The sequence below is a fragment of the Aulostomus chinensis genome, chromosome 15 (assembly GCF_037954235.1).
Source record: "Aulostomus chinensis isolate RoL2024-O1b breed Wild chromosome 15, RoL_Achi_v1.0, whole genome shotgun sequence".
In the NCBI taxonomy this organism is placed as follows: domain Eukaryota; kingdom Metazoa; phylum Chordata; class Actinopteri; order Syngnathiformes; family Aulostomidae; genus Aulostomus; species Aulostomus chinensis.
In genome coordinates this window covers 12,582,018-12,594,166 of record NC_141334.1, presented here as the reverse complement: position 1 = coordinate 12,594,166, position 12,149 = coordinate 12,582,018, and the positions used below count along the sequence as shown (strand labels likewise).

Below are 12,149 nucleotides of genomic sequence, written 5' to 3'. Positions count from 1 at the left end.
TGTCACAAAAGTCTCTTTTCTTTCATGAGAATTTTAATCTCCACTCTTCTATTTCTAGCACCAACAGCTGCGTGGAAGATTTAATGGATGAAGATGAGAAAGACAGGGCTAAAAGGTAAAGCTTGAGTTGCTATCACACTGCTCAGTCTATACATGAGACTATACCGCCATGCACAGCACGTTAGTCTCAGCCTGGAGAAAGATTCTCATGTGCATTTATGACCTTTAAAACATCGTAATGCAGCATTTGAAACAAAAAAAGTAACTCTTAAATAAGGACAACAGCACCAGCTTCATTTCCTCTTCCTGTGCTGTGTAATTTCTGTTGAGCATCCATGAGACTGACACGAGCTTGTGATGCGTTCAGACACTAGTTCGGAATTCCCAGAGCAGAAATCACATCAGAGGTGAGAAGAGAAGAGAAGAGAGGAAGAAAAATAAAACCCTCGCGTACGCAGTCGGCGTGATGTTAGCCTTCAGCCACTGCATTTTAAAACCTCTGTTTTGGGTATAGATTGACAGCCAATACGACAAATAACCGGCACAAAGGAGGTCACAATAGAACCAAATGTGTTTTAACCTCATCCCAAAACATGTCTCAGTATCCCTCAAAATTGATTCTGGAATAAACAGCTTTGGATGTACAAGTTGTTTTTGTTTAATCACTTGTTTTAGCTTGCATCTACTGCTTCAATCGCATGAGATAAAGCTGAAGATCTTACATTGTTTTCACACGACCAAGTGCAACAAAAAAAAAGCCTCCTATATTGCTAGTATTTAACTGTATAATTATATAATTATGTGTAATTTGGGTAATTGTTCTGGAAACCATACCCCCTCGGTGCAGGCAGCAAATCCAAACATTGAGGTGCAGAAATACAAGAAAGCATCAGAGAAATTCAGAGTTAGTGGATAATTCACTCATTAATGCTGGAGAGCCCTTTTATACAGCAATAATTGTCATTTTATTCCATTTTAACATAAGTAGGTTGCACAGTGTAAACTGGACATGAAACAGGTAAACGCTGTGTGTTTGTACATTTCAGACCCCATCATATGGAAGCGCATCTCGGTGTATGATCTAGTTGTTTCAATGAGAGCAAACTCCTCGACTGAATCTTCTTCTTTTTCTTTGGAAGCTTTTAAGGCCTGAACTCATGCTAGAGTCGCTTCCACCTGTGAGTCCACTGATGTGTAATTGTTTTCATCTGTTAAACGCTGCAGGGCATCCCGTAACAAATCTGAAAAGAAAAGACGAGACCAGTTCAATGTGCTCATCAAGGAGCTATGCACCATGCTGCAGGGTCAAGGCCATCCACGCAAGATGGACAAGTCCACCATACTGCAGAGAACTATCGACTTCTTGCAGAAACAAAAAGGTACAGAAATGTAGAAACCTTAGTTTTGAATGAAATCCAGCCTTAATAGAAATGTAAAAATGACATTTAGCCACAACTGTATTTGTTCTTTCTTCATTTCTTGTCAGGCTGAACTCCTCCTTCGTGTCATTTAACAGAACTAATCCCAGTTTTGAACATGTTTTTCAGACATCACTGCCCAGAATGAAACGTGTGATGTGAGACAAGACTGGAAGCCTTCATTCCTCAGTAATGAGGAGTTCACCCAGCTAATGCTCGAGGTAAACCTGAGGCGGGTACACAAGTCTGGCATCTTACTTGACTTTGCCCATGGAAAACAAGGCAGGATGACATATGAAGACAGTAAGATGAGCTGTAATAACATGTTTTGGTTATGACTGAGCTGTATGACTCTCGGTTTTCCTTAACTGGAAAAAAAAAAAAAAAAAAAAAAAGACACCAAAATCTCATAATGCTGTCACTGTTCTCTCCACCTGCTGAGTAATTCTTCAACTGACTGTCGGGAGTTTGTTTTTTCCTAATTGATTTTGTGTGACAATCCAAGACTGGAACTCCATATGGCCTCTCTCCCTCCCCCTCACACAGGCCCTCGATGGTTTCTTACTAGCATTAACTACAGATGGAAACATCATATACGTATCTGACAGCGTGTCATCACTCATTGGCCATTTACCGGTAAGTGAGAAAGCACAAGATACTCCATAGCATGTTAAGTGTAAACTGTGTGTTTACAGCTTGCTGTCACCTGTGGCTAAATGCTGCCTGATGAATGAGAATTTTCATCTGTATTTGACATGCTTATAAATGAGTAGTTTACATGTGGATAAATTACTAGCATAATAATAATCCTAATTTAAATTCATGTAGTGCCTTTAAGAAATCCATGGATGCTTAACAAGGCAACGAACAGACAATAATCAGTATAGACGTATTAATAAAGTTAAATTTAGGTCTAGGAAATATCTGGCAGATCATTTTCTTACATTTGCCTTGATGCCCATTTCCTTTTTCTTCCTCAAATACATCTACTGTGCAAGAAAAGAGGAAGAAGTTTTAAAATAAATTGCTGTTTCATGCTTGCCCTGAATATTTTGTGGAAGATGGTTTTGTTTGTGGTTACAGGGCGCTGTGTAATGACCATGTACGTGGAATGCAACACAGCTCAAAAGACTGACCATCATATTTCTATCCTTTTGCACCAGTCAGATATGGTGGACCAAAATATCTTGAATTTCCTCCCAGAGCGGGAACACGGGGAGGTGTATAAGCTGCTGTCATCCCATATGCTGATGACTGACCCCATTGCTGCTGACTTCCTCGACAGTGAGTAGCCTACTGAGCCGCCACTCCGCACATCTGGAGCCGCGTTACAGAACATCCTTACCTGTTTGGTAACCATGGTGATTGGGGTTAGAACCTGATTTAGAAACAAACAGCTCAATGTCAGTGCTCCTATCCTCACTTCAGACGAGGCAAGCGTATTACACAAGCTTCCTAACATCCTACAGTCTTCAATAAACCGTCCTGTCTTCGCAGCATGTCTGTTGAACTGTCCCTTCATTCTCCAGCACATCGTTGTTTATTCTTTTTGTAAGCTGCTCTTTTGATTGCTTTCACACAACCAACAAAATGTTAACAACTTCAACACCTTAAGGAATGTCGTCGTGATAGAAGTCAAAAGTTTTCGAGGATGTGGCAGCAGTATCATATTCAGTGGTCATCACCAAACACTGCTGTCTGTCCAGTTGTTTTGTCCCATCCCTGTTGGAAAACTTGAACCTCTGTCTTTGTCTCTCTCTCTCTCTCTCTCTCTCTCTCTCTCTCTCTCTCTATATATATATATATATATATACAGTATATATATATATAGACTGAGGACATTAACCTCATTATATATAGAGAGCAGTTTGCTGAATTAGGGTCTGCAGTTTATTGGATTGCCTATTTGTGTGTCTATGTTTAGCCTTTCAGCTAATAATAGGGGCTAGCTTAGTATCATAGTTTTAGACTTTAAATCACTGTTATGTTAGCACAGTAATCCACAGCAATGAAGTATCTGGGGCTCAAGACTCTGACCTTAATCCTGCGTTACTATTGGGCTTTTCTGAGGAGGAGGAGGAGGAGGAGGAGGAGGAATGGTGTGTGGCCAGTCTCAGTCTAGTGTCTCAGTCTACCCTTCAAAGCTTAAATAAATAAACTGTCACGGAGCTGCGTAGCATAACCTGAGTAAAGACGTCCAAGTGGTGCCCGAAGTAACTTGGTCCATCCACACAAACACTTTCTGTGGAATAGATTAGCGCTCTAACGGCAAAGTTATGCACGCGTTCTCTGTAATTGGTCAGGAAAATCCTCTGAATCTGTGTCACTTCAGACTGGAGCGTGACTGAAGCTAATCATTCATCAGATTTTTCTCAGGATTTAAGAAGTGCAACATTATTAGAAATGTCTATTGTCTGTTCTCCCTTCCTTATCAGGCAGTTTGATACTAAACATGGAACTTTATTTAATATCGGTACATTCATTCATCATGAGCACTGTTTTTCATGAATAAGACAAATGCACCATCAGTTTTTTTCTTGTGTAACGGCATCACGACCTGACCAAGCCAGTTTGTTGTAAATTCTAATATGTACTTGTTAATTTGTTGTGTTTCAGGTGAGGCACATATAGAATTTTGCTGTCACCTAGCCAGAGGCAACATTGACCCAAAGGAGCCGCCTGTGTACGAGTATGTCAAGTTTGTTGGAGATTTCAAGTTTCATAACAATGGTGAGCATTTCTATTTTGTTTGTAGGGGTTTAGAATTTCAGTTTAAAATGACGCACAAATTATTGCGGAATCTCAACTATCTGGTGGACTTTGAATGCAACCTGAACATCTGTGAGGAAATTGGTGTTGAGCATCACTTTGCTCTGTTGAAGTCACAAAATAATTTCTCGTGTCTCAGTTTCATCAGCGAACAAATTCAGCTGAACTGCATCGCAGGCTGTGACAAACCTGCGCTTGTTGTACATATTTATTCCCTTTTTTTCAATTTCTATTAACTCAATTATCCTGCTACTTTTGTTCGTTTAATGATGTGTGACATTGTAAGTCCATTATACAGAAGAAAGACTTTTTTTGAATCCCCCTCTACCTCTGCTTATGATTGAGTTGTTTTCATAGATGTGCAGACATTAAATTGCAGTGAAAAATGAGTTTACATAGAGAATAAATGTGACAGGAGCAAAAAAAACCAAAACCCCAAAACAAAAAAAAGACAGAAACTGCTTGGGGAGTGTGTAGCAGAGGTTCATGAATCATTCTGATTTAACAATCATTTTAATAAACTGAATGGAGAAAAAACACTGAATGAAATATTGATTACTTCTTCGCAAGCGTGGATGTAGTATGATCATGAACCCTCGAACCTCCAAAACAGGAACCCAGAGCCCATCAGCGTGAAGGTGAGAGTACTTGAATATGTTGTTGGTAGACATCTGTGTGCTCTTGTCCCACAGTGCCTACATCTTCTTGTAACGGGGTTGAATTGACGTTACCAAGAAGCCTGCAGTCGTCGCTGGAGGAGCAAGTCTGCCTCATCGCAACTGTACGATTAGTCACTCCACAGTTTCTGAAGGTCAGACATGGATTTCTGTTCAAGCTTTTACTTTGCCGCTTTGCAAAACGTGTGCCTTCGTTTCTCAGTTTGCGCGGCGTTCGTCTTATGAGGGAGGATTTTGTCTGGGTCATCACATTAAGTTCCATCCTGAAGATTGTGTTTACTTTACAGAGAGAATGGAACTTTGTCTTAGTGGATTGATAAAATAGCATAAACTGATGTTTAAAAAAGAGCAACAAAACAAAAAATTATTTGGTGCACATTTGTTGGGGTCAATATGACGAGGGCTTAGGAGATCTACTGGAAAAACATCAAATTTCTTCTAATATTTGTTCCAGTGTTAAAAACACACTGATTATACCAATTTGCCAGGTGGGAAGACTTTAACTTCTGGAACATTTGGGATATTTGGATGATTTTCTCCGATGCTCAAGAACGATTCATCGCTGTTGCTGGTTTCTATATATTTTTGTCTGACTCTCAATAATTTCCGTGCAACTTTCCTAACCTATGGGTCCTCTCAGCTTTGGTCTGATGGAAGATGTAGATTTTAAAAGTCATTATACAAATCTAGTGTAAAAGGTTGCTTAAACAGCAGCTGCAGCTTTTAGCAATTACTAAAACAGGAATAAATAGTACATTTTCAGGCTCGATTAACAATGCAGTGACGCTCCGTTCACATGAAGTACCATCTGGTTTGTTACACAGAACCATCTGTGGAGTCATCCTAGGAAACTGTTTGGAAAACGACTGGCGCTTTCAAAATACTTCCATCTGTCTATCACAAGCTGAATTCAACCAGTCATTTCTCCAATACTGCAGTTCTGTTTTAACCGACTGTAGTTGAAGCTTTTGCTGTTGTCGTACTGGAAAGAACAGCCACTTCCTGCTGTCGTCTCACATAAACTAAAGGCTGAGTGGTCTGAGCCGCCTCGGATTCGGCCACAAGCGTAAAAAGCCTGGCGAGAAGTATTCTCATGTGATCTCACGAGAACCCAGCGGTCTTGCTCGGTAGGAGCTCAGTGGCACAAAGCAGTAAGGTTCATCAGCCACAGATGGCACTTGCTAGGAGGATAACTTCATTGGTTTTGGGATTTTCATCAGATTTTTTGACAGTATGAAAAAATATATAATATAAACAGATCAATCCTCCATAGTCGTATATTATGCTGGCCAAAAAAAAATTTAAGAAAAAAAGAAAACAAAACACTTTATTGTCCTAAAGTGGAAATGTACCCAGTTCAATAATTCAATCCCTACACGAAACATTATAAACTGTTAAATCACATAAGTACAGACAAGTGTGTGTGTCTGTTTTTACCAAATAAATTCATAAATACATTTAAATAAGATTTATTGTACATCATGAGTCAAATATGTAAACCGCCTGCATGGTACAGAAAGTTACAGCCTTGTATTTGTTTGCGATGTTTCAAGTCTCCAGGCAACAGGACTATAAGAAAAAATGAATGTTACATGTGTCACCAAGCGGACTTCCGTAATAGATAGATTGCCTTTGAGCTCGAAACCTTGTTTTGTTAGTAACACTCTATTCTTTCTCCTCATTTTGTTATGGTAGGATTTGTGTAACGTGGACGATCCTTGTGATGAATTCACATCCAGACACAGCCTTGAATGGAAGTTCTTGTTTTTAGATCACAGGTAAAATGATATTGAAGGTAATCAGCGCATTCTGTCATATTATTTCTTACATGTGTTTAATTCTTCTTTTCTTTCAGAGCTTCACCAATCATCGGTTATTTACCCTTCGAGGTTCTCGGAACATCCGGTTATGATTATTATCATGTGGATGACCTGGAGCTCATAGCTCAGTGTCATAAGCAATGTAAGTCTTCTTTCCATCAACTCTATCTCTGAATAGCCTCCACACATTCCCCCGTTGTACTAGTTCACAGACAAAACACCGTGGAATCGCGTCATGCATGTTTTCTTGTTTCTCTCCTCAGTAATGCAGTTTGGAAAGGGTAAATCCTGCTACTATCGCTTTCTGACTAAAGGTCAACAGTGGATTTGGTTGCGGACTCACTACTACATCACCTACCACCAGTGGAACTCTAAACCCGAGTTCATCGTCTGTACTCACACTGTTGTCAGGTCAGCCTTCTTTATTTGTTGTTATTTGGGTTATTCTGCCAAAGGAGGCATGTGTGTACACTTCTGTCCTGGGATTTGGATTGTGCACAAGGCGTGGGTTTTCCTGGAAAAAAACAAAAATATTTCAAGATTCCCTTAGATACACACTTTTGTGACAAATAGTCTTTGTTATGTTTTTCAGTTACGCTGAAGTGCGAGCCGAAAGGAGGAGAGCGTTTGGCCTTGAAGAGCTGTCTCCCCCTGAGATAGCCCCCTCCTCTGTGAAGGTAAGTACCCTGGAATTCTACAACGTCATTCTTGGTGCCCATGTCAGAGTTGAACGGGACTTGTGTGTTATAGGCTCAGGAGCTCTACCTGGACATGTGCTCTACACTGGACCCTCCGCGGGACAGAAACAGTGGGGCACGTTCGGTATCCTCCCACAGCTCCCGGAAGTCCTCCCACACAGCTCTGTCAGACTCTGCATGTGAGTCATCCTCTGCTCCCTTAAGTGCTAACTCACTCCACAATAGGTCAATAAGTACAAAGATCCCGCTCCTACATGACTGCTGAAAAACTGGGATAGTCTCCATTGTTGACAGATAACAAGACACTCTCGTTAGTCTTATAATGAGAGTACTGTATAATAATAAGAGGTAAAAGTTTGACTCGCAGCTGACTGGTCCTTAAAATATGCAGCGCAATGCATCTATGATGAAATGTTTCCAAGGCTGACTTTAGCTCGCCCTGTTTGTTTGAGCCTCACTGACTTCAGCTGCTCCTCCGCCCACCCTCCAATGCACCAAACACTTCACATCCATCTGCATATTTATGAAAAATTCACTTTCAGCTTCTGGGATATATTGCAGTTGATGTTCATAAAAAAATAAACACCATACTTCCCTAAAAACCCCCGCGCACACATTTCATTATTGTCATCGTTGGTTGATGATTTAACTTCTTCAATTGCCTCCGATGGAAAAAAACAAAAACAAATTCCACACGCCTTAGTCTGTGGGTTAAAGTCAGAGGCAGAATGAGGAGGCAATCGTGAATCAGCGTTGTTATAAAACCAGGAAATAATGCATTTCATCTGGTCTGCTGCCTTTCTATCCAGAATATTTTAGATACCTTTATATAGTTACTCTGTTTAGGAAAAAACACATTGGTATTGACTGTAAAGAGACATTTTTTCGATTAAGCCGTGGCACTACTCTATATAAGGAAAACAAAGATTTATATCATGTGTTCAACCTAGCTTAGAACTTAGAAATATGCACTGAAAGTTTTGGATAAGGTATTTAAAATGGAGAAAAATAAAAGATAAAGAATCTGGGCATTTTAGGTAAGACAAGGGAAAATAGCAAGCTTAATAATAGTATATTACCTATTATGTTATTCTAAATTTCTGTTTCCTTGGAATTGTACAACAAACCCCATGTAATCTAGTCGCATCTGTCCTCTTTCATCAAATAATATTGTCATTTGTTTCCAAGCGTTCATGAAAACATACATGCAACAATATTTTTGAGGTACAGTATTTTGTAGTTTTAAAAATAACAAGTATCTGCACTGACCAGAAGAAACAAAATGAATCTCAAACTCAAGTTGGCTCAGACGAGATGTCACGTGGATGTTGATTATCACGAGCGTTTACAAGCGTCCTGTCTCTTCTACAGCAGCTAACTCCTACACAGATGCCTGCACACCGTCATGGCAGTCTGCCTCCATCGGAACAGAGAGGACGCAAGCCAGACTCCAACCTGGTAGTTCAAAGGTCAGTTCATACAGAGCTCATGTGTTTGTATTTGGAGATAAATCAACCAGTGAGAAACACACACAAAAAAATGACTCCTATGTTTTGTTAATTGCAAAACTTTGTCATGTCGTCCTGTAGAATTTGACACAAAGGCAAAATTCCTTTGACCTCGTCCCCCAACTGAGCCTCCCCCTTTCTCCCAACTGCAGCAAGCACTCCGCCATGGTTAGTGTTTAGACGTCCTCTCCTGTTTGCTGCCTTCCTCTCTTCTTTACAACAACTCTTCCTCTGTTTTTTTGTCTGCTTGATTCCTGATGCTATTATAAGATTAACTGAGCAAGTGAAAATGGCAGTAACATAATATCAAGATAAGATCTGCTGTTCTTTTGTGGCTTTAAACATACTGCTTGTATGTTTATCTATCCATCAAAGACATTACTCATCCATTTAATTTTAGAGTTGAATAGCCTTTTTCACTGAAAATAAGGGCTTGATGTGCTTTCACCATCACTGTAGTAAACCATTACATGACTCATGCACAGAAGAGTAAAAGAAAACAGCCAGGCTTTTTCTGATGTCGATTCTCAACCACCTTTTATAATCGTGTTTCCAGCAGCAACAGCAACAGCAGCAGCCGCCGCCACCGCCATCATCCATGTATCAGCTGCAGCAGCCTCAGCTCGGTGTCATGAACCAGCTGAAGGAGCAGCTGGAGGAGAGGACGCGAATTCTGCAGGCTGACATTAAGACGCAGCAGCAGGAGCTGCACGACATTAAGGAGAAACTCCACCTCGCTAACCTCCAGGTACGGCCCCAAAGAACACACGACAGTACCGTCATGATGTTTGGATCTCTGCACTGGCAAAACATAGAATCTCTCAGGGGACAAACACACCAGGCGTGTATGTACCAATGGGTCATCAAAGCCAGCGTGTTGTAAGCCCATGTTACTTAACCCCTCACAGTAATGGAGGAATGGCCCCACCCAGAGGCCGTGTTCTAACCTCACCACCGGCTCAATGGATAGTAGCGCTGTGTGTGTAATCATGAGTTGTCTCTTTGTGATTCATGTCACAGCTCTTCTCTCGTGGCCTCCTCACCCCGGAGACATGAACACACGTTATTGTACAATCAACAGCTAATGAGAAGAAGATCTTATGAAATGACTGACCTTCCCTCTCTCGTCAGCCAGTGGTCCCTCACAGCAGACACCAGGAAAGGCAGAAAGGCTCGTGATTTTTGAAACTAGTTCATAAGTGTTCTGAACAGCATTGGGGGACACATTTAGGTAGTTGTTTGATTAAAAGCATGCAAAGGAATGATGACATGGCATTTCCTGGACCTGTCAGTGTCACTTTCCCACAGGAATCTGTAATTATAAAATACTTCCAGGTTTCTTTACAGACCAAGGGATTATTTTGAAAGAACTGGGTACCTACGGCAAATTTTAGAGGGTAGACACAAATTTTACTGCACATTTTTGGTTATTATCATAGTATTTCCTTACTTTCTCATTTGTTTCTACTTTTCTCTAAAATGGCCTCTAGGTACTCAGTACATATAGAAATACTTATGACTGCATTATCATTTGTTTCTCTGCAAGACCCAGTTGTTCTATCACAGGAGTTACACATGTGACCCAGTATTTTGAAAGACATACAAAAAAGTGACCCCAAAGATCATAGAAATCACATAGAAACAATGGAGAGTTATAGGATACAAAAATCACAGCGGAAACAATTTGTATCCAGTTCCCAAAGGGTGATTTTTCCATTTGTGTGTGTGTCTCAGATGTTGTTACAACAGCCGATCCACAGCGAGTTTGGCCACCAGGCTCAGCAGCAGCAGCAGCAGCAGCAGCAGCAGCAGCAGCAGGGTCCAGGCCGGCCGGCCCAGCAGAGCCAGTCAGGGGTCATTAGGCAGCTCTCGGGTCAGCCTAAACCACCGTCCTGTGGGGCCCACAGCTCGTCCCCTCACTCACTCCTGAGGGAGAACAGCTCACCCTCAACACAGGTATTTGCACTTTTTGAACGTTTTACTGATGAGCGAGTAAGCATTTGTGTGTCCTGGGGTTGGATTGTGAATCCCGCGGTGTTTCTGCTTTTCCTGGAATTTTTCATCAAACTATCCCTGAGATTTCAATTTGTATTATATTGGTTTTATGATGGGCAGAGTAAATGTGACCTTTTTTTTGGATAAATGTTTGTGTTCAGTTTTACTGAGGTGAAGTCAAATCGATAGCGTTTTCATATAAATTTTCAATATTTTGATTTTTTAAAAATGCAGCCAAGGGTTGTATGTTTTTTTTTACCGCAGGTCCAGCCGAGGATTCCCCGGAGCAGTCAGGTGCAGTCAGTGAGTTTGCCGGTTCAGACCAATACGAGTCTGACGATGCCCTTCTATAGCAACCCCATGATGTTCTCACAAACCAACACGAGGCCTCTGCAGGCCTCAAACCAAAGACACACAGACAATACAGAGTTCAACCACGATGGTCAACTACGGTGAGAGTCTTGAAAAAGACACCCTGTTTTACATCATGACACTTCAAAACCCTGAGGTTATATAGTCGATTTATAATGTAAACTGTTTATGAATTCCAGCAGTCACAGTAGCAGGGGAAGACATGTCAGTTTATTCTAATAGAAGTAAGTCTTCACCCAAAAAATGAATAAGAAGAATTAAGGTGTTGTGTGTTGTGCTGGACGTGGCTTTTGAGAGGATGTGAACCCACCTTTTTGGTATTACTAATGGTTAGTTAGATAAATAGTTAAAGATATATAAAGATAAATATATAGACTCACTAAGAAGAAGTGCAGGAGAGAATAAATGTCTTTGTGAGCTCTGCAACTATTTGTGGGTATTTTAAACACAAAATATATTTTTGGGTGAAGTATTGCTTTAACTTCCTGAAACGACCGAATGTCCTTTGTAATAATTGAAGACAACAATAGATGACACCATTCTGTAAAATTTACTTATGACTGCAGTGTCAAATCCTTTCAGGAACAGCAAACTCCTGTTAAGTGTAATGACGCCCTGAAGCTCCTTGTTTGTAATAAGTGTTTGTTGTTGACATTCTGGATCTTCCAGTAAACCATTTCCTTCCCTGCAGCATGCTCCTCAACCAGCCCATGCAGACGCTGGTCCCCACGAGCAGCGTCACCACCCAGCCCTCCCAGTGCAACATGGGCCTTTCCCAAACCATGTGAGAGCTAAATAGACTACACACACATCTGTCTCTGTGTCGCTTGTCACACTTTTTTCTAACTGCTCTGATTCCCCCCCCCCCCCCCCCACACACACACACACACAC

General features: G+C 40.9%; 1 protein-coding gene and 1 long non-coding RNA gene across 9 annotated transcripts in view; one reads left to right on the top strand and one right to left on the bottom strand.

The window, feature by feature from the left end:
* Positions 1-12,149, top strand: part of npas2 (neuronal PAS domain protein 2) — a 46,008-nt gene that overhangs the window by 28,835 nt on the left and 5,024 nt on the right. For 4 of the 7 annotated variants that reach the window (XM_086227009.1, XM_086227008.1, XM_086227010.1 and 1 more), the window contains 18 exons: positions 59-115; positions 1,225-1,379; positions 1,548-1,639; positions 1,965-2,054; positions 2,582-2,702; positions 4,035-4,148; positions 4,880-4,998; positions 6,560-6,642; positions 6,720-6,826; positions 6,948-7,095; positions 7,277-7,361; positions 7,435-7,561; positions 8,754-8,851; positions 8,972-9,058; positions 9,447-9,638; positions 10,625-10,846; positions 11,150-11,337; positions 11,949-12,041. In XM_086227009.1, the coding sequence (XP_086083135.1) occupies positions 59-115; positions 1,225-1,379; positions 1,548-1,639; positions 1,965-2,054; positions 2,582-2,702; positions 4,035-4,148; positions 4,880-4,998; positions 6,560-6,642; positions 6,720-6,826; positions 6,948-7,095; positions 7,277-7,361; positions 7,435-7,561; positions 8,754-8,851; positions 8,972-9,058; positions 9,447-9,638; positions 10,625-10,846; positions 11,150-11,337; positions 11,949-12,041 (2,178 nt within the window). The remainder of the gene's footprint in view (positions 1-58; positions 116-1,224; positions 1,380-1,547; positions 1,640-1,964; positions 2,055-2,581; positions 2,703-4,034; positions 4,149-4,879; positions 4,999-6,559; positions 6,643-6,719; positions 6,827-6,947; positions 7,096-7,276; positions 7,362-7,434; positions 7,562-8,753; positions 8,852-8,971; positions 9,059-9,446; positions 9,639-10,624; positions 10,847-11,149; positions 11,338-11,948; positions 12,042-12,149) is intronic. The other 3 variants (XM_086227012.1, XM_086227011.1, XM_086227013.1) reach the window with 3 other exon arrangements.
* On the bottom strand, positions 969-7,891 carry LOC147248735 (uncharacterized). Of its 2 annotated transcripts, none has more exons than XR_015119535.1 (3): positions 7,450-7,891; positions 7,085-7,198; positions 969-1,241 (listed from the first exon to the last, which is right to left on the bottom strand). It is a non-coding gene; the product is annotated as an uncharacterized LOC147248735 (long non-coding RNA). The 2 variants fall into 2 exon arrangements; XR_015119534.1 differs by having other exon boundaries at positions 7,281-7,471.